The 22,965-nt window shown below is 31.1% G+C and overlaps 1 protein-coding gene across 13 annotated transcripts in view; it reads right to left on the bottom strand.

Moving 5' to 3' along the window:
• Positions 1 to 22,965, bottom strand: part of LOC123006968 (serine/threonine-protein kinase MARK2-like) — a 37,436-nt gene that overhangs the window by 3,860 nt on the left and 10,611 nt on the right. For 2 of the 13 annotated variants that reach the window (XM_044402033.1, XM_044402041.1), the window contains 14 exons: positions 11,184 to 11,417; positions 10,083 to 10,303; positions 9,885 to 10,029; positions 9,572 to 9,834; positions 8,744 to 8,806; positions 8,108 to 8,288; positions 7,317 to 7,485; positions 7,242 to 7,253; positions 7,007 to 7,177; positions 6,754 to 6,898; positions 6,035 to 6,148; positions 3,220 to 3,405; positions 1,540 to 1,596; positions 208 to 482 (listed from right to left, as the gene is read on the bottom strand). In XM_044402033.1, coding sequence (XP_044257968.1) covers positions 208 to 482; positions 1,540 to 1,596; positions 3,220 to 3,405; positions 6,035 to 6,148; positions 6,754 to 6,898; positions 7,007 to 7,177; positions 7,242 to 7,253; positions 7,317 to 7,485; positions 8,108 to 8,288; positions 8,744 to 8,806; positions 9,572 to 9,834; positions 9,885 to 10,029; positions 10,083 to 10,303; positions 11,184 to 11,417 — 2,236 coding nt within the window. Of the gene's footprint in view, positions 1 to 207; positions 483 to 1,539; positions 1,597 to 1,979; positions 2,456 to 3,219; positions 3,406 to 6,034; positions 6,149 to 6,753; positions 6,899 to 7,006; positions 7,178 to 7,241; positions 7,254 to 7,316; positions 7,486 to 8,107; positions 8,289 to 8,743; positions 8,807 to 9,571; positions 9,835 to 9,884; positions 10,030 to 10,082; positions 10,304 to 11,183; positions 11,418 to 11,744; positions 12,750 to 17,991; positions 18,459 to 21,313; positions 21,603 to 22,965 lie in introns of those variants that run through there. The other 11 variants (XM_044402018.1, XM_044401951.1, XM_044401942.1 and 8 more) reach the window with 11 other exon arrangements.

Raw genomic sequence — 22,965 nt, forward strand, 5'->3', positions numbered from 1 at the left:
GAATAAACCGATTAGAAATAGCACAAATTGCTTCATTTTGGCCTAAAAAGACATATTTTTATAAAATACATGTTTTGAATTAATTCTGTATTAAAATCGAGCAAAATTGGATTGGAAATAACTCAAATTGCTTTATTTTGGCAGTTTAAAAAGTGTGTCTTAATATACATAGAACTTAAAAGCTAAACAAAATTTATGACCACAAACCTGAAATCCTCTTGAAGCGCACTCCATTCAGCGACAATCGTGGCAACTTACAGACCTCAATCTCCCACTGTACTAAACTATCGGTGTTGGGATCTCCATGGACGCAAAGTAGGAGAAATCTCTCGCGTTGTTCGTAGTCGCAATTGTTCGCATCGAGGACTTTACGAATTTCAGCCATTATTTCAGAGGGATCTCGACTTGATGTCGTCTTCATCGACCACGTGAAACGGAGAGATCGTGGCTTCACCTGATCGTCGTTTTGTGCTCCACCGGCCCTAAAAACACAACGGTTATCACCTAATTACGCACAAAAACACCTGCGAGGTTTCGACGATCTTTTCAGTATCTCCAGGCTCTCTAGTCTAACTCTACATCAATCATTTTACACTGGATGAACAAGATTTGGAAAATCGCTTGTTCTTTCAGTGTGGACAAGGTTTTTTTCAACTAACCAAAGTCGCAAACAGTTAATTATGATAAGCTTTAAATTAGATAACAAATTGCAAGCTATGAATTTTAGTCTGTTAGAATGTCAGGAGGACAAAATATCCTAGATTTAGAGACGAAAAGACTTAACTTGCACGCCAATAAAAACTGTTTCAACAATTTTAAATTTTATTCTCCTTACGAAAACTAACATTTCGAAATTTTTATAGCAGTCGATAGCTCCTAATTTCTAAATTTCCACATAAATATAAAAAATTATCAATTACAGAAATTAAAAAATTTCATTGTTGCAATTTTCTCTAAAAACAAATACCAATTTTGAACATTTTTTTCTTACAACTGTCACTCTAATAACTAAGTAACTTTTCTATACTTTTTTATGTCATTATTAATAAGGGTCAATAATAAACTAAATACAAATAAACTACGAACGAAAATAGTATAGACCTGTGCTATGTTAGTTTTTGTCGAAATTTTGCATTTACAATTAATGAAAAATACTTATAGCAGCAGGCGATTAATAATTTCAACCCTTATCGCACTCGTTTCGTTCGCGATGTTAACAAATAAAAGAGACATATTTACGAATTCGTACGTTGTAAACACCGTATTGTGACCTGTAAAATTCTAATTACAAAAATCTTGTGACAAATATGTTGCAAAATAGGTGTTTCAAGCCCTACATAAAATTTCAATTTTTAGAAAAAACTTAACACACAATCCCATTAAAACAAAATAACCCTTATGCCAAGAGCTATCAACCAATACCAAGAAAAAAAAACATAATTTTTGTGTCAAATTTTGTAAAACCTTCTTCGTGTCCTGATTTAACTGAATGTTTTTGTGTATTTTTTTTTGGTTTTGTCCGTCCTGTGGTCAACTTACCCTACGGTAGGTAATGGTGAGTTGCTATATTTAACATGTTGGGTGGGATCTAATGCTCTGAAAATAACAAAATCAAAATGATAAGAAACACAAAGATGAAATACATTAGTAATGAATGTAAACTTTGAATAACAAGACGAAGCGCTTAGAAAATGCATTAAAACAAAATAAATGTGCCCTGTCTATCAACATGAAAAAAGTGTATTATACAAAATCTAGAACCAACAAAAAGAAACTAAAATTTCAAATAAAGCGATGTATTAAATGCGAAGGAAGTGCAAAATAAATTGCTATTAGTAGGTTCTGCGCTAATATTGCAACTCACTATGAATAAAATATAATAAATAAAAACACAAATAATTTTTTAATCAGCCTGGAAACCTAATAATGATAGAATGTGTTCACATTAGTTAGTAGGGCTATAATTAAAAATAATGAAATATAATATATAATTTTATAATTATTATTATTGTTTCTAGGAGACTTTTACATAAACTTCTAAATTAAAAATAATGTAGAATACTTTGGTTATTAAAATATGAGAAAGAACAAACTATCTTAAATTATCAGCTAACAATGCATCTGATAAGAAGATAACAAATAGAGTAAAACAAAACTATGACTCAATTTCGGACAAAATTAGCACATAGTAACAAGTTTAATTTACATAAAATTAAAAAACCGAGAGGAAGACCAATGCTATAAGAGTAGAGAATAAATAAAATTTGACTATAATCTCTTACAAATATCTTAACAAAAATTAAAATGTACTAAAATCACTGTCGCAGTGTTCATCGTCCACATCACATCTTCACAATTGAAATTTGTCGAGTTGCGGTGTCCGTTGCGATCTCAGTAGTCGTAGAGAGGTGAAGGCATCGGGCATGCGGTGGTGCGTCCCTCATGCCCTTAATTCCTGAACCAGAAATAATCTTGATCATCATGATATGGCCGGTAAGGGACGAACCACTCGCACACACAAATCCCAAACGGTTATTACAAGCGTTACATCAACAATACACAATATGTACAAAATTTCTCACAAAAGAAAAAACACAGAAAATACCGATTGGTTGCTCCTCTTCCACCACAAAGTCTTGCAAAAATGCCGTAACATCACATCACCAACTCGGTCATTTTTAATTACAGCCCAATAACTATAATTATCGCAGAAATGAATATAATCGTCGGGATTACAAATCGAATTTTAGTTATTAGTGAGTTTTACAATAATTATTATTGTGTCGACATGAAATGAGAATGAACAAAATTAAATAAAACTGATGTAACACTGTAACAACCACAAATCCACAACTAATTACCACTTATGCTCTAATTTTAGTGATTTTGCTCGAGGAGTTAGAGGAGGGTGCAGATTAGAAAATAAAAATGGTGATTGTATTTATGATTTATTAGTCAACAACCTAAGCCAAAAATGTTATATTTATATAAAAAAAAACGAAAACCCAGCGTTACATGAAACTAGTACAGTATAGATGTATATAATGAAATAAGCAAACAAAAAAGCATGATATAAGCGGGAGAGAGGTACAATAAATAAAAAAAATAAGTCAACCTGTAGATAAGGTAAAACTTTTCTCTTGGCAAACTTCGTTTGAAACCATCTCGATTGGTCTTACTTTATTTACAAGTTTCGTTAGCACAAACAGCGATACTAACCTTTTTGTAAAACCCCGAAGGCTGAATTTTGCAAAAAACGACGGTCTCGTATGGGGCGAGTCTCCGGGAGAGCCTTGCGCGTAAGTAGCTCTCGGCCGGGTTTGTCCCGAATGGAACGTGCTTCTGGACGATGTGTTTCTAGGGAATGCGGGCTGCCTTGTCGTCGCCGGCGATGCACTTGTGCGACTAGAAATAGGAATAAAAAATTTAAAACGTTAAAACAAATATTTTGTGAAACTGTATGTAATAAGAGCTGCACAGGAACGACAAAACAGTCAGAAATGAGAAAACAATTTTCAGACACGTATGAGAAATAATATGTTCTGAAGTTTGTATTAAATAATATACACGACATTTTAAGGAAGCATTAAACCAAGTAACAAAATTATTTTGTTGTTTATAGGAATTTATTGCTTAATAAGACGTACTTTTTGCTGAAGTAATAGTTCCTAAAGAAAGAATAGTAAAAGTCAATATAATATAAGGAATAAAATTAATAGATTTGCTATTATAGTCCAATCAATGAACGCACAAATAGTAAAATACACGATTGGGAATAGAATTTTTGACTTCAGAGCCGTGTTAATGGAAGGTAAACATACTAAAAGTCCCAAGTCCTCTAAGGTGAACGGGGCGCAAGGAGGTACTAAAAACGTGATGTGTTAAGGTTTCTCGTTTATATCTAACAGTACATGTTACAAAAAAATGGTTATGAACAAAATTAAAGCTTATAAAACTTCCTTTCGATTATTTTGCAAATTAAATAGTTTTCAAAATATCTGCTAACAAATTTCGCAAGCACTCTAAAAAACTACTTTTTGTTTTACTTTGTGCCTAAGTTCCAAGTTTATAGACAAACAATTGTAACAAAATATTGGTTGCAAATTAATTGGGCCTCTGCAACTTGTAAAACGATCTACTGATACCTACCAAGAAAGTGAGATTATGTTTCACGTTTTGCATTTAAAACGCTCAGATTCGAAAAAAAAAATTCACTAACGTATTATTCTTGCCAATTTATGTTGTTTTTTTAAGTTTTTTTTAAACAGGTACAAATTCTCCGTCACAATAAACTCACAATAAAGAGCACAGGACGCATAAAAGGCATACATTTTCATTAAAAATTGGAATTATATTAATAACTGAATGTAAATATGAATTAACCAATTTCCTACCTTTTTTTGAATGAAACTAAAATCTAAAGTGATTGGTTTCTATATGGTTACTCACATTATAATAATGGCCCTCCTCAAAAGGACCAATCACATCAACGTACAGTGGCGGACACGGAATTTTGGACATCAAAGTCATGTCAGTTCAAAAAATGTCAATGTAAGCCACCCTTAATTGTCATTATAATTGACGTTTAAAACTAAAAATTGAAAGTTTTTATTTATTATTGGCGTCCATTTTCCGAAACAATAATGCCAGCAATACGTATTTTTATACACGTAAGTTCATAAATGATTTTGATTTGTTGTCATTTTTTCTCTAGCTATCACGATAAAAATTACAAAAACCAAAAGTGAGGTTAGTTGTCTAAGGCCCGTTTCACATTTTTATGTCAGTCGAATGACAAATCGTCCAAAATTTCGTGTCCGCCACTGTATTATTAATTCGAATGATCAAAAAATCTAAAGTGATTGTTTTTTTTACATGATTATAATGTCCGACCTTAAACGGCCCAATCACAATGCTTACAACTTTTACAAATTCTTACGTTAATTCATTGAATTAATTTTTTTGTAAAGTGCGATATTTGGTAGTAAATATCTCCAAAACTGTCCGAGACAAATAAAACCTGAAAAGACCTTCTTTATACGCGTTATTTTGTACAAAACCATCTTTTTTTTCGTAATGTCTACCGGTTTATGAACATAAGCGAACATGCGCTTCACTTACCAGAGACTTTTAGTATCTGTTTTCTAGCGTAGTCAAATACTTTTTATTAATTTAGTTTTAGAAAGTATTGAGTAGTTTAAAAATTACCAAAAAAAATTCACTATATGACTCTTAACACTTGTTTATTCGTAAAAAAACTGGTTTTAATATATGACTATGTAATTTATTAAAGAAAGGTACAGGAGAGAAAGTAGTATTGAACAAAACTTAAACCTTATATTGATTCCATTTATTATAAAAATAGAATTTATTCTATTCACTGACTAAGGAAAAATTGGAAATTTAATTAAATGATAAAATATCAAGAATCTGAATTTATATTTTCTTAGATTTTCTTGATAAGAGTGAGAAAAATAAGTGAGACATCAAAAATGAGTTTTATACTGTTATCAATAACCATTAGCACATGTTTTGTTTTCTTTGTTTGCTTAACACAGAATTAGGAAAAAAAGTGTTAATCCATCAACTATGATTACAAACAAGTTTGTAATACAATTTCACCATTGTTCTTATTTAATTAAAAACAAAAGTTTTAAATTAGCTACAAAAATACTAAAAATTACGAAATTTATCTCTAAATCTTTCATTTCTACGTATTTTTATATCACGAAGTCAACAAAGCATGCAGGTACGCAACCGAATAAGCAAATAATTCAAAGCAAACAAGCTTTATGCCTCACTTCATTCAAGCAAACAGAATATGAATAACAACCAAGTGGAAATAAATAATACGTTTACTCGACGTCTCAACTGTGACTTTCAAGGATACTACATGATAATAACCAAAACACTATTAAAATGTTTAATAAGTTAAAACCAGTTAACTGTTTATTCTAACAGCATAAAACCTCCTTAAAACATCTACATTCAACGCATGAAAAATAATGATAATTGTTTTGATACGGAAACCTACCTAGAACGTAGCGGATCAGAGGCGGGTTCTGGTCCACTACTACTGACTGATGCAGATTTAACATGACCTTTGGCAGGCCGTAAAGAGTCTCCTGTGCCCCCACCTTCACCAGAACTGCACATGCGGTTAGTAAAGAGAAATATTGGAGTAGCATTAAACAAATTTTACAAGTCACACTAATATTAATAATATATAAAAAGACTAAAAAACTAGAAACTGCGATGCACAATGCAAAGACGTCAGTTGCAAAAAAAAAAACGAAATGACAATCAAGCAAAACAACAATTTTGATGAAGAAACAGAAAAACAATTTTTTTCTAAATTTATATTAAAATTTGCAACAACAGTTTTGCCAGTTACTAAGTTATTTTTTATTGTTGACTGACTTGTGCTTAAAAAAATTATTAAGAAGAAACCAAGCACTGGATTGCAACCAACGTCAAGAGAACCGTTCTTTACGTGTAATAAAAAAATCAAATAAGTTGCAGTTTCAGAAATTAGTCTAAAAACATCAAAAATTCCATTTTAGCTCCTACAGAAAAATAGAGAAAACAGAAAAAGAGCATAGCTAGATAAACAAGTAGCGGAAAGTTTAGTTAAAAAGAAAGAAAGCACAACGTCTTGTGAAAGAGAATTAACTTTCAATATATTCAACGTTTTAAATTTCCCGTAAAAATTAACCGAATTTGGCATTTAAAGAAACATTTATGAAAACTTACCTCGGTACTTCGGCGGCTAAATTAGTTTTTTCCGTACTTTCCGATTTTCCATCGTAACTAATTGTGGATCGTCGACCGACGGTAGTTCCTAAAGATAAGGCGGTGTTCTTAGATACAGTTCGAGCTTTACTTGGAGGTTGTATACCTAATTTAAAAAAATAAAAAACGAAATGTTACATCTACTCTAAAGAAAAAATTCAACTATAAAACCAAAAAACTACCGGTTTAATAAAAAACTTGACACAAAACTTACTGTTTTCGGTTGCGGTTTTCGCTTGAGCACTGGCAGGCCTAGCATTAAGTCTAGCGCTATTTTCTTTAATCGTAGCGCTATCGACAGTATTTTGTCTTTTAAAACCCGACTGGTGATTATTACTTTGTGGAGCAGGTACTTGTGATTGTGGTCCTGTTCTTAACGTTTCTCCTAAAATGCGAAGAAAAAAAATGTTAACACGTAAAATCCAAGACACGTAAAAAACTTTACAAACCTATTGTGCCACCTGAATACAGAAAAGGACAAAATCAGTATCGACAAGAAATTAAACATTAGACTAAGTACTAACCTCCGCTAGAGGCCCTTCTGTTAGGCTTGGCATGCGTTGCCGATATTGATCTATGAACACCACGATGCGAAGGACTCTGTGCCGTAGGTTGAGGAGCGCCGACGGCCGGCTGACCTGACATGTTCCTGAGAGACAAACTACTTCCACTTCGGCTGCCGTCACTTTCCGGCTGGAAAACAGAGAAATAGAAAAAACCCGATTTCAAAAAAAAAAAATTGATCTTTATGTCGATATAAAAAAAGTGACAATAATATTTTTGACTGTTTTGATTAAACCGAACCTTGAATTATTAACTTAATTAATGACTGTGAAGTAATATAAAAATGTGATCGTTTTTCAAGAATGAATTCACTTTTTGTTGTTGTGGCTTCTACCATAAAACTTAGTTTGTATAAAGACTATGATTTAAGAAATACAACTATTTAAACCGAATTAAGATTTTTCGAAAAAAACTTTGTAGTAAGTAGGTAACTATTAAAAAAATTACAAAGCGGCCTAATTTTTTATATCGACTTCAACTTTCAACAATAGTTTAACCAAAAAAAGCTTTTTCCATCCTTTTTATTCACCCTGTATGTATAAAAAAAAGTAATTAGAAAAAATATCAGTCAAAAATTCAAATGGATAAAAGTGTAACAAACAAGCATAACATTTAAAACAAGAGCATAGTTTTATTTTTGTGGGTGAATTAACCTGCATATAAACTTTTTAATTAAAAAAAGTGCTCAAAAAAAGCATTTTTTTTTTGTAAATTCTACAAAATACAACAAAAATACGTGAGTAATACATACATCTGTACTCTTTCGCCCGAGTAATAAATACGTAGCATACGCATCATCGTATTTTTGCGAATCCAACGAGTTTTCAACGTCATATCGATTAAAACCCAAACAGACTAAAGCTTCTATTCGTTTAGGGTCATTCATATCTGCCTCAGGTTCCACGTATGGTTTCAGCTCGTCGTTCTCGTAACTAAAAACAAAAACAGATATAAATAATGTGAAATATATAACAGAAAACACAGAATAAAACCAATCAACTATTATTTAAATAATGAGAAAAACTGGTATTGAACCAAAAATCAATCGACGCGTTCTGACACAATCAACTTTATCATTGTGCTAAATTAGGGGTAGACGATACTGAAAATCCATCAATAACGTGCCAACAGTTTTTACCAAAAAACCATTACAAATAATGTTAATCCGTTAAGTGGCCCGAGGCCGGCATTCAATGTTTAATCATCTAAAACCAACCAATAAAAAGTTATCCTAATTTCGCAACACCGATTAAAGCCGAAAAATACCCAATGAATTGGTTAAAAAAACAATTTTTAACAAATTAGTTTCTTACTCAAATTACTTTTAACCGATTCATTTGGTAAGACCCTCATTTTTTCATTTAGAATAGAACATTATAGAATTTACCTGTTCATTATCTTTTTCTGTCGAACATCTGAGCTGATCTGGATCCGAATTGTCTTTAAACCCCTATTGTAAATAAGCAAAAATATTTTAAATCCAAAACTTGCGTATACGCCATGGAAATAACTCAAGCTGAATATTTAAAAGCTACTCTAGAAACGTTTATTGCAAACACAAAACAAAGTAGTTTCAAATAAACCATTTGAGTTATATTCCACGTTCTTTAATTTAGACAGAGGTTATATCACTACAAGTAAAATTTAAAAAATAATTGTTAGTAAGAGTTGTGATACTCGCTACACATATTTGGCACAACGATAGTTTGTTCAAAGATTCAAAAAGCGTCGATTGGAGTAAAACTGTTCAATTAAACTTGTAGTCTAAAAAATCTGTTCTTTAAAAATTATTTTTATAAAATATTGACAGTCAATTAGGCTACATATTAGTTGAAAATGTCACACATGCAAAACTCTAAAAAATAAATTCTATGAAGATCAGTGTTAGGTTGTGGTTAATCACTTTTACATCATTTTATTAATGAAAAAAGCACAGAACAACACTAGTAATAAAAATATTAAAAAGCAACGATTAAAAAGCAAAGAAAAGTAAGTCTTTTTATCACAATTTTCTACTAAAAAATTAAAATAATTATCTACTTAGAGTTGTGTAAAATAAATTAATTAATGCCAACATATAGTTAATACAAAAATGCCTTAAATCAAAATTAACGTTAATTGTCATGAGACCCACAGTAAAAACTATAAAAATTCGTCGAATTACAACCACCAACCTAACTTGTTACACAACATCTATAAAAATGTAACGACTAACCCCACATACCCCTGGTTCATCCATTTGTCTTTCATAATAGTTTCAAGATTCGCCCTTTTAGCAGGGTTCAATACGAGAAACTTTTTCAAAAGATTTTCACAGTCCGTGCTCATATAGAAAGGTATGCGGTATTTCCCTCGTAATACTCGTTCTCTCAACTCTCTCAACGTCGAACCATCAAATGGTAAACTTCCTGAGACCAAGGTATACAATATCACACCCAGCGACCAAACGTCCACTTCGGGACCATCATATTTTTTTCCCTGCAGAGAAAATTGAGTAATTTAATTAAATCAAAATTGCAGAAACCTACTTGAAACAGCTCCGGTGCCGCATACGGGGGACTCCCACAGAAAGTGTCCAGTTTATTTCCAGGTGTGAATTCGTTTGAAAATCCGAAATCTGCGATTTTGATGTTCATTTCACTATCCAACAGTAAGTTTTCAGCCTTTAAATCTCTACAAATTTGAAATTAAAAAAATTATCCCACTTCGAATGATTTTAAAACCACCTGTGTATTATTCTTTTTTGATGACAGTACTGCACCGCTGATACAATTTGCCTAAATTTAGATCGAGCTTCTTTTTCTTTCATCCTTCCGTGTAGTACTAGATAATCAAAGACTTCACCTCCAGAGGCGTATTCCATTACCAGGTACAAAGTTTTATCAGTTTCGATAACTTGAAATAGTTTCACTATGTTTGGATGATCTAACATTTTCATTATTCTTACCTAAAAAAAAACAAATTTTCAAACATTTTAAAAAACCCAAAAAAGTTATTTAAAAAAAAGATTTTTAACCGATTTAATCTCAACCTTTTTTCAGTTATTTCTAAAAGAACGTATAAAAAAATTATTCCAAAAACATTGTAGCAACGTATTTTTTACATTGTTTTACTGTTTTAGTGAGCTACAAAGCAAAGACAATATCTTAAAAACAGCAATTGTAAAACAATTTAAATTTTCGGAAAAAATATTGAACGATCAAATTTGTAACAGAAATCCTTGTGCAAAAATAAACGATTTTTGTGCAAGCATAAACATAAAAATTATGTTTTGAACAAGTGTGTTTTGCATTTCTTGTATATTTGTTTACCAAAAACTAACTTTTTTAGCAATCGTTCTTGTCAAATTTTACATTGCCAGTCAATAAAAGACAATAAAAATATCTTTTCAGTCAATTTTTTAGCTTGATTGCGCGCGCGTTGGTAATCTAAATAATTTAAGGAAAAGTGTTCCTAAAATTTCGATATTTTTGTTCGTAATTTTTGATATTTTTATTTAGAGTTTAGAGGAGCATAACATTTTCTGACAAGCAGTACATTTGGCTTATTTCGTAATATTAACTTGAATATTAATTTGCACTAATGAAATACATACTTAGCTAGATTTACACTTTCGCTCGTTTCTGTTTGCACTGATTCCCATTCATTTACAAAACTAATTAATACTTTATTAACGTTTATTAGCCTTTATCCAGACTATTGCTCGTACTTGTTAATAATTTTCACTTTCTGTTACAAAAAAAATGGAAAATTTTTGACATTGCTACATTTATTTTTAAACTTGTTCAATTAACATCGTTTTAAAACCTTGTAAAAATCAAACTTACTTCTCTAAATAGTTTTTGCAGTGAGCTAGGGTTAAGTTGTGTTTTATCGATGATCTTGATTGCTACCTCTTTCCCAGTTGGGACATGTTTAGCTAATTTGACTTTGGCAAAGTTTCCTTTGCCAATAGTTTTAAGTAATTTGTATTTGCCTATGGTTGGTTCGTCTCCCACCCTCGGTCTATTTCTTGTCGAAGCTGTACCGCTTCTGGTCGATTCCACCGAACTGTCATTACTCTGTAAAAACAAAACCGATAATATTATTACAAAACCCACTTCACATAACACACAAAAATAAGATTATATAAAAAACAAAGAATTAATAAAATCTTGATAAAAAAATCGTGTATTTTGTCATGGACATAATTGTTGAACATTATTTTAGTAAAGTCATATTGTTATAAAAGCGTCACCTGAACACCAATTATCGATAAAACGATAAGATTTTAAACTCCTATTTTGAGATACGTTACGTATTTTACTTATTAGATTAGGAACCTTGTTTACCTCTTTTTTAATAAAAATTACAATAAGACATTAACTTAGAAAAATAAATTAAAATACCTTTGCAACATTACGATTTACATGTTTAGTAATGCGGGGTTTTATTTTGAGCTCTCGATCTTGTGCATCCGAAGCGGTGCGATCCAAAGGCACGGGCTTTTTACTTTTATTTTCACTTTCGTTGTTTAAACTTTTTCTACCGCCCGTATTTCGTTGAAACTGCGAATCGTTCTCGATAAAATTCAAATCCTTTCTTTGCAAATCTTCAACCTCGGTGCAATGCTTGATCGGATTAAGAATGTGTTCTTGAGACTTGAGAAAATCGTGAGACTTCTCCATGACTTTCGGAGCAACTTTTTGCGGAGGTCCGTTCACTTTCTTAACCAAGGCTTCAAATTTTTTCAAATTCTCCTTTTCCTTCTCCCTCTCGTTCAACTTATTTATGTACCACTCCACGTTCTGGAGATGCTCCATCGTAGAGTCTTTCACGACTACGTTAACCGGAAGCACCTTTGTGGCCGATAAATCCGGTGAAACTGGCGGTTGTACAGTAACTTTCAATTCTTTGGGTTCTCCTAGAATCTGCTGAAGCGCTACCGGAGTACGCCTCACCGGAGGCGACCTTGTGGACTTTTCCGGATCCGAAACGGTGTAAATATTCACATCTTTTTTCCTGATAATTTGAGGCGAGTTTCGAACTTTTCCGTCTGGAAACTGCTTGTAACTGGTTAAGGTATTGTGTGCCTTGTTAAGATCGGTGGTCGCATTGCTGCTATTTCCTCTCGACGTAAATTTAATTTTGTCACTTTTTTCGGCCATTTCACCAGTCGACGATTTGCGTAAACGTTCGTAAACACTTTGATTTTTATCTTCGGAAATTTGATGCGAAAACGAGTCTTTGTATCGCTCGGAATATTTTCCGGCGTTTGTGATTTTTTCACGTCGTTCTTTTAACAATTTGACACCAAAGTCCGGGTTATTAAAACTCCAAGAATGTCGCACTTTTTGTCTTGATTTATCTTCGTCTTTTGCAACACTCTGGCTTCTGTCACTCATTATTTAACTCTGCATGCAAAAGGGGAAAATTTTTATCGGTTGCAATTAATTTACTAAAAACGCCCGCATCACAAAAGCACAAGCCCTGTATCACACATATACAAATAACATAAAAGGGACGACACAATTATTTTTATCAGTCTTATCACTAATTAATACATATGTCTGTCTGATAAAGCAAATTCAGCCATAATGGCATAATAAAGTGAGCGAATCTGTTGCCATTATTCAATAATAATCAATCACTTCCATTTCAAACCAAAACTCGACTTTTTACACTTTTCCGATATCAAAAAAATACCGAGTTTGTGACCGTTAAGAAATTATTTATTTTTAATCGATGCGATAAAAAATATCAAGTACATGTAACTCGCTACACCGAATAAAACTCAGCGCGAGACTACCTGAATTATTATAAATATAGGGAGACTATAATACTTGAGAAAAAATATGTCAGATGTCTACCAAGGTCGCGTTCAACTGTTTAGTGATACTCTTTCATGACGTGTATGTGAGATCATAATGTAATTACCTGTGCAATTACTTGTGTTTGCTATTAAACATTAACTAAAGCAATACAAGACACGATATTACCAACATTAATTTGAAGAAAACAATCAAACCTTAATTATAAAATGTAATACACGTTACACAATAGAAAGAATACTATTTTATCACTGTGACCACACTCGAACACACCTATAAAATGAGTCAGATTAACGGGAAATTGAAAAAAACATCCATAACGCTAACAATTATCAGATTCATATTAAACCTCACTACCTGTAATATCGTGTTACATTTTTGAATGCAACTGTTTGTCAGTTATGATATGACTTATGACTAATTAGGATTTACTCAAAAACAGATAAAGATAAGACCGACATTTGTCTGATTTTAAATTTCATTCTCTAATTTTGTCACTGAGCGAATCATTATTTAAGCTGAATTAAATCAGAAATTAAATTATAATATGACAAACATAATCATTCCCTAGAAAGATGAAATGAATATGTAACACGTGAGCTTCTATCAATGTCCTTGTCAAGGTTAAAACTAAACAATTGTTTAATAATTACGCGTCCATTATCTGTGCTTGATATTCGTGATAATAAAATTCGAAGTGCACACTCCATGAAAATTTCAATCTGAAACGCCTACAGTTTATGCAACCAATAAAAAACGTGTGTACATCAACAAACAAACATTCAATTTATCAACTCGTTCGAATTGATGAGTGGAAATCATTTGTTACAAATAACTTATCGCAGTCAAGTATATTCATAATAAAAAATAAATTCATTATTTTAGTACTGAAGAAAAAACGATTCAGATTAAATCATTTTAAAATAATTTTGACATCTTGACGCTTAACACGAAGAAAAAAAATTGCAAAATTCATTACTACTTGACTATTTGGTTACTAATCGTATCGACTAGAAACGACTTTAAAGTGCATAACAAATTGATTGATCCTGAAAACCTAGTATTTAACCTGTTGAATTCTGTGATCCTGGAACTTAATAATTCTTGATCCCTTCAAAGTTAGATAAAATCAATCAATCGTTAAAGGGTAATATTAGATTTGCTGAACTAAGTAAGTATACAATGTTTACGACTAAAGCTATTAAACCCTGTATTTATCTTTAAACATCATGAAGGGTTGGTTTAATGAAAGTTTCAGTTAAATTTTTCAAAGATTTCGCTTGCCTTTTTGGTCAGTATTATGAAACAGCAATTTGTTATTAAAATACAAACAATTACCAAAACAAAGCGTTTAATTCCGCAATAAAATACCCCCTGTATCAGTTCTTTCTACTTGACTTGTTTTAATAATTAACAGCATGAACTCAACTGCAATCTCTTCAACATTCTAAGCAATTGTGACAAGATTAATTAATTATAAACTTTGTGGAAATCAATCTCTGCTTGGTGTGAACAACAAGGCATTGTTTGTGATATAACGTAACATCAGAAATTGCCAATTCAGCCTCATGGTAATTATAGACACTTTTCCATAAACTTTTCCGATTATAGCCAGCGTTAATCCGGGCTTAAAACTAGAACAAGAAATTGAACTCCGGTAATTTACTATGAGTGTGGTGTAAAGATTTCTGTTGTCAAATAAAACTTCAACTCGCACTACGATGAACTGCATTTTATCAACACAGTATGACAAGACAATCTTGTTATTTTCTTAAGGAAGTATCTAAATCAGTATTTCAGTCCAGTTTCAATTTAATTGAAAGAGAACTTGACACAAAACATTTTTTTTCTAATCCACCTACTAAATATTTTTTTTGTATACGCTCCCAAAAATAGCTATTTTGTAGACTCATTTGAGTCCTTAAAATGAATCTTTTCCGGACTCAGTAAAATAGTACGCAAAACGGTTATTTTAGCTACTCAGTCTCCAAAAACAGTTTTTGCAGACTAAAAAATAATATTGGTTACTATGGTAGCGAAATTTTTTTAATTAGTAAGAGGTGTAAATTATTAGCTTTAACAAAAAATCTTGTATGCACCACGTACGCAAAAGGTTTTAGGTGACTCCTCTCATTAAAGACTCGGCTCCTACGTCATTAATTACGATTCGTCCCGTAAAACCTTATTTTGCGTACTTGATACATAAATAACTATTTTATGTGGATATTGTGGAAAGCAGTGAAAAAGCACATACTACATTAATACAAAAATCCCCCATTTTTTAAATAAATACCTCACAGGAAAAGATTTACTTTGACATTATAATTCGTCGCTGTTCCTGAAATTTTAATACACCTAGGACCACTGAGAGCACATGAATAATTTGTTAATCTGCTGTGTCAAGATTTAAATATGTAAAATCATTTGGACATATCACTCGCAAAAAAAAAACAGAATAATAATAAAACGTGTATAAGGAAAATGTATAACCTTTGATGACTAATCCTCAGACCAGATGCGTGGTTGTGTTTATTTCATCTGTAACTATACTGTACGCCCACAAAAATAAAAAAGTGAATAAGTTTCGGTGCAATGTGTACAAAATGACGAATGTTTTTTCACAATGATTTGGTTTGCGTCAGATGGATGATTCTGACCTGTCTTCTGAAATATTTATCGCGATACAAATGTAATAATAACACGATTGCTAATTGTAAGAACGTAATAAAATACGTCGTTTTGTGCCTTTAATTAATAAATATTTAATTACGTACGAATCCAGTATGAAGTATGGTGCTCCTCACAACTATCAATTTACAATAAAATTAATTAAATAACAATTCACTTGAAAGTTATGAAGTGAAACAATAACCAGTGTGTGTATTTTAATATTTTCGTCAATTGAATACAGACCAGACAACAGATGCAATGGAATTTACCACTAAAATATAATTGATTGATTGAGCAGTAGAAAATTTCAAAGTTTATTGTTTCCACTGATTGTTTATAGATGTTATTTAATGCATAAAAAGTGTTTTATTAATAGAAAATCGCACAGTAAGAGCGATTTTACAACTGAAAACAGTAAATATTGTCAAAGTTATAAATCACACTCAAATTTAACTAAATAATGTGTGCTAAACGGAAAAAGTTTATTTTTAAAAGAAAATTTCTCTGGTGTAACAACAATTTTACCATTAAACAAACATAATAAAACATCGAGTTAATTAATTCTTCAAATTTAGAAAACTAACAATATCTGAAAAAATATATTGAAAATCAAAAAGCCGGTGATCAACAATAACCCAGTTGGCAGCAGAAAAAAAGCATCTTCTTCAAGTTATGTACTACAATTGTAAACAAAATTCAGTATTGCCAACTCAAATAGTTATTCTTGATCAACCGGTATATAAAACTTACCGAAAAATTAACTAACAAAATAATATAAAAAAATTTTCATTAGTATTATTAGAATATAAAAATTCATGAAAAAAATACATCACGTCTCAAAAAATGTTAAAATAAGACTGATACATTTTTAGAAAGAAAATACTACGTTATTTTATCAGTACACTTTCATAATAATAGTTCATAATGCAAATTAACCCGAATTATGTCCAAAAAAAATCTCTTTTATACAGTATGTCCCGGATTGTGTTTACAAGAGGAAACAATTTTTTACCTTTGATTTTACGCCAAAACTGCAAAGGAAAAAAGTTTTTGCTTTACTTGAAACCAGTAAATCTGTAATTAAAACTTCATTATTCTAACTCAGTACAAAGAAAAGTTCATTTTTCTCTTGATTTTGGACTTGGAATTGGAATAATTTTTTTCTGCTTTTTAAGTTTTATCACATTGTCGGTTTTAATTATTTGACAACTGTAGGTCACTTTGACAATTAATTTATTAATTAAATAATCATAGGTCTTGTTAAAAATGACTGGTTTTTACCTTAAAGCTGTTTCTTTGAGTTACTGTTTATTAAAATTATGTCTTTCACAAACATTTTTGTTATTTAACTTGCGTAAACTCATTTGTCAAAATGACATCATTGTCAAAATGATAAAACCGCCAATGTGATAGGACTTAAAAAGCAGAGTCCAAAATCAAGAGAAAAATGAACTTTTTTTCTACTGAGTTAGAATAATGAAGTTTTAATTACAGATTTGCTGGTTTCAAGTAAAGCAAAAACTTTTTTCCTTTGCAGTTTTGGCGTAAAATCAAAGATAAAAAATTTTTTCCTCTTCTAAACTCAACCCGAGGACATACTGTATATTAATTATTTAACCAACGATTTGGTGTAATGTTTCTTTTTTTATTATACGAGTAATAAAAAGAAAAATCTGTTAATTTGTCTAAGTTAGAAACACGCTCATTTATTTTTATACATAATAAAATGTATTTATCTTAACTTTTTGTTAACTAAACTTGATAAACAAAATAACAACGCAGCTTTTCGTAGTTTTAAATAATGTCCTTTTTCGTGTAGATGCACTTTAAATAAATTTTTATTCCCATATTAGAATGTTTTAAATCACAAGAAAAACTTGCAATGAACTATTTAATGATTTGCTTTTAAAAACTTATCCCAAATAATGTTAAATTTTAAAATGTGGTAAAAATAAGTTATTGTAAGAAAATGACATTGGTTTTGTTTGCATAATTTGCATGTTATTGAAAACATGACAAATAAACTAAGATTTGTGTAAGAGATAAAGGTTCCTCATTCATTTTTGTTCCCTAAATGCCTGGTTCTGTATTTTAAATTATTGTATTGTGAGAATTACTTAAAAACTGATAAATCTGTCCTTCATGGCCACATTACCTTTTTGTTTTTTCCCCCAACAACAAACGGAAGACCTTCCACGATATTAACGACCATTCCGCCATTTCTCGCATCATGATTATTATTGTGATTATGATGATAATGGTGTCCGTTTTTCCTAGGTTGTATTTTTTCAGTTGGCGGATTAGCCGTCGATTTGGATCTCCTGAGAAGTCTCATCATTTGATTTTTAACACTGTAATGTGGACGAACCGCAGATTGTCGTATTGCAGCGGCCGCGTCTAGCTTACTTCCAGCAACACTGGACACTTCGAACATACTGATACGACGAAAATTTTAATCAGGATGTGGTCACATCTTTCGAAAACAATCCCGATCGAACGATCAACGAGAGCACCAAGAAATTTTCGGAATACTGATGTGGTATATGGTCAGAGTCTTTGGTCCGCATTTGTTTACCACAGTACTTATCTGGCCTTATCAAATTAACCAGATATTGGTACCTATATGTACATAAATTATCAAGCCTAGGTACTTAATAAAATCAATACCACTATTACAGATTATCATTTTATACTGACGTAATTGGAAAAAAGAAAAAAAAATCAAATATTCGAATTATTGATCTAGCGATTCAATTTTGGCAAAGCGAAAGCCGGCTTAAGCTGCCAACTCAAAACATATTAAAAAGAAATGATAATAATATTTCAAGCATCGCCACTCCGTCTCGTCCAAAAAGCACAAATTTGGTTAAACTGTACTTAAAGAACCACATTCGTTTTCGTTTGTTTAGTTTTTTGCACCTGCTTATTTGAGTCCTGAAACTGGAACACCAAGAGAAAATAGACTGGGCGTTGTAACATTGTGTAATGCCAATTTGTGTAAATAATTAACGTGTGGAAAAACTGTATTCTATTTCGAGTTATCTCTGTTAATTCTAGGATAATTATTAATTAAACTGACTACCAAAATGAATTTCATGTGTTTGATGTTAACATTCCGAATTTCAATTTGTTGTTTTAGTATCAATGTGTGAATCGCTGGACGTTTTATCGTAAAACAGAATGTCTGTTTACGCGATAAAAAACTGTTAAATTTCATTCCATTAAAAAGTGCAATCTTGAAAATATTTTCACTTATCACATTTTATCTGTTATTAGCATTTTGTACAGGATGAGTCAACTAAATCGACCTTATTTAAACAAAGGATTTAATGGTATTGCCATGATTATAGAAGGCAACAGCCCTCATCCAGAAACAAAAACTAGGAAGTAAGTTTTTACATTTAAATATTTTTACAAAATGTACAAAAACAACTAAAATACGAACACGGAAGTTTTGAGAATAAAATAATCAATTGGTAAATAAACCATGTTTTAAAGCTAACACTGTTTGATTCAAAATATCATAATGACAAAAAAAACATATTTACCACTTACTATGTCTATAAAAAAATGTTTTCTTTCAGTTGAATCACCCTGTGATTATTCAATATTATCATATTTCCTGCAAAATGATTACATTTATGCAATCAGTAAATCAAAGCGTTCTTCAGGAAAGTTTTCTCAGGCTTTATTTAGAATTTCTGAACGTTGATTCTCTCCAATTAATTCTCTTTTGGCTTTATAAAATTTCTAATTTATTCGTTTTATAAAAGCATTTTCACATTCACGTCAGTCTTTCAGCCATTATCACTGAAACCGAGAAGAAAATATCTTCTTGCAATAAAAACAAGATAGTCGTTTTTAAAAATATTGCTTTTGATATTAGATGCATGATCGTAACCCCAATGACAAGCTCGTTTTGACCTTTTATTTGTAATGTTATAAATTCGACACCCGTATATAAAAATAAATAAGAGATATCTGTTTACTTGTAGGGTCATGTTAACTTTTTATTTATTTAAAACTTAATTAACTGGTTTTTAATTTTGACAGAAAGGTCAATAGGCCACCCTGTTGCTACCTCTTAATTTCTTAATAGTATTTCCTCACAATTTGCCAATCAATCAACATGTTTACAGTTTTTTTTAAGTCAACTGATTTAGAAATAATGTACAAAATTATTTAAACCTTTCATTCCAATCGATTCCTCAAACCTTATCCAAACACAAAAATCGTCTCGAAAATTTCGATAAAAATAGATCATCCTTCTGTTACTTGTTCTCGAATCCTCTTAATCCACCTTTTCTCATAAAGTATTCTGGAAACAATTCGCTCTCGATTGATAAAGAAAAATAAGACAAAAAAAGTAATTTCACCTTTTCCTTTTAGGATTTAATTTTTATAAGAGAATCGCTTGTGACATTTTGCGGCTCGACTTTATACTCGTAGATGACATAAAATTCAATAGATAAAAGGAATTTAATTTATCTATCAATTTAAAAGTGTGTCTGAAGAAAATTAAATCTAAAATAACAGTTATCAAAGCGGGTGTGTTTTATTTTAATCTGAGTGAAAATAAATAAAAATAAAAACAAAAACACTTGTGTTATTGTCCCCATATGTTCGATGTTATAAGTAATGTTAAAAATATAAAGTTGTGGTTGTGACGTTAAAAATAGAGTGGAATGAATGCACCCACCTTGACAAAATTGTGCATTTTAACGAAAAAAAAAGCCAATTATTTGATTTTTCCCAACCTGGAAATTTTTTATTGGGTTGTTCCACAATAATAAATCACGGTATTCATAAATAACAACGTAATTTTTTTCTGCTTCACAATGCAATATTTTGTTGTTTTTTGAAATAAATTGTTAGCAAAAAAATTGTAAAGCCATGTAGAAACAAAAACAATTTAGGAATAAAAAACAGCCTGAAGAACACCAATGTCCAAGTCATAATAACTCACAAGATTTGTGGCCCACAGAGCCCCTTTTTAAAAAGTTTAGACAATTTTTAAAAAGTACTCTAACTAAGTTACTACCGTAAACGCATTTAAAGCATTTATTGCTTCTAAAATCAAAGTTTTTTTATTTTGTTCGGAGGAAACTAATAAATATTTGATGGGAACGTTACAGTACTGATTATGATTAATAATTCTGCATCATTTAAAAACTTTCCTTCCAAGCGTGATGCAATTTATAGATATGAATTAAAGAATAGCCAAAGTCCAAGGAATCTCTTTCAATGTTACACAATAAATTAATTCGAGATGTAGTTACTAATTAATTGAAATGTTTTATGTAACGCCAACTTCGAAAAATCAAGGAAATAAATTTAAAAACATTCTCATAGCATTCCTGCAATTAAGTCATTCATATTATTAGAAATTACCTGAAGCAGGTTGAAATGACAAAATCACGTCAGTATAAAAAGCAATCTATAATTTTTTTTTCACGTCATTTAAAAATTTACTTTACCTGTTTTTTAAAAGAGGGTTTAATTTACGATCGCGTCGCTATGTACACGAATAGATAACGCAACTAAATTTAAATCATAAATAAATGAAGAAATACAAATTTATCTCTTCTCCACCAAAAATAACTTCAACTAGGTGTCACTGACGACAGGACGAGGTCCTTGCACAGCACTGAAAAAGGGTGTAAAACAGAACCCGCACGACCCGAATGCAGCAGCAGCGCGCTTTGACTGATCTCGACCTCCTCGCGCACCACAATCGAACGGCAACCAACACTAGGAAGTCCTCCGAGTTGACGACGCACTCACTCTCCTAATGTTTGACGTTAATAACACGCATGTCGGTCCTGTTTCATCATGAAAGCGACCTCAACGCACCGAACCGCATCCTTCGGGTGACTGTTTCCACCGGTATAACCATTGAAATAAAAATGAAGAGACGTGACGTGCACTAAAATTAAGCCTGAAGTAATCTGTTTGCAAGACTGTTTGTGTATAATGTCATTAAGTTTAATCCAGTTAAAAGATAATATACAATTTGTGAAAACTATACTTCGTATGTTTTCAGGTTAAAGTACGATCGCTAAAATAAATTCAAGTAGTCGAGTTAATGAAATTATACAAACTCAGGTTTAAAATTAAGTTTTAATAACAGTATTTGCACGAAATGTTAAATGTGAACCTAATTTGACGGTCCAAGTAACAAACAAGTAACACGAAAACGAAAAATTAGTCTCTGTGGTAAGTAACAGCACTGACCATATTCTGGAAATAAACCGTTAACCTTACACACAATTCTATTGTAAGTTAACATTATTTTAATAACCATATATGTGGAGTTTTTGTTTAATTAAAGTTCCGTTTTTTATAGAAAAATACAAACAAAACATTAATTTACGAGTAAATTAAAGAAGAAAGCGAGGAATTACTTTACAGATGACAAATGGGTATACTTGGAGACTACTAATCACATCTTTACAATGATGGAAACTCACTGCACTTCTACTTGAAAAAGAAAAGTTGAGATCATTTCCGACGACATAAATAAAAATATTCGCTTAGTACTTTTTTCAATAAAATCCCAACAGAGCGTTGCAGTAGTATGCCGTTATCTTCCTTCCTTTTTCCGATTTTTAGTGGAAAATTGAGACATCATATTTTATCACCTCAGTCAAGTCATAACTACATGTGTTACAAGTTTTCATACATCCATGAATTTTAGATTACACAAAAAACGATAAACAGAAAACCCTTAAAAAAATATACACTTCATTTATTGCTAATTTTTCACTTTCAATTTTCTATCATTTGTATCCAAGATGTAGCCTTTGCATTTCCGTAATGATCTTTGATCAAATTTCAAATAAATTTAGCAAGTTTCATACTTATTCGGTATCAGCGCTAAATAATTATGGAACACACTGTACATATTCACTAAGCAAAAAATGATAACAATTTCCTAATTTTAATTTAATCAGTAGCATCCTCAACATTGTGTTTTGTGTTTGTTGAGAGATTATTAAATAAGGGATTCTTCATCTATTCTTTTCTTTTATCAAGATACGTAACAAGATGAGCTACTCATGTTTCACATTCGGATAAATAATAAAAATTTCCTGGATTTCTGTTTGCATTACAGAAAAAAAAATATTTA

Source organism: Tribolium madens, unplaced genomic scaffold (assembly GCF_015345945.1).
Source record: "Tribolium madens isolate multiple individuals breed KSU strain unplaced genomic scaffold, Tmad_KSU_1.1 Scaffold_11;HRSCAF=98;Tcas5.2_LG3b, whole genome shotgun sequence".
NCBI lineage: Eukaryota > Metazoa > Arthropoda > Insecta > Coleoptera > Tenebrionidae > Tribolium > Tribolium madens.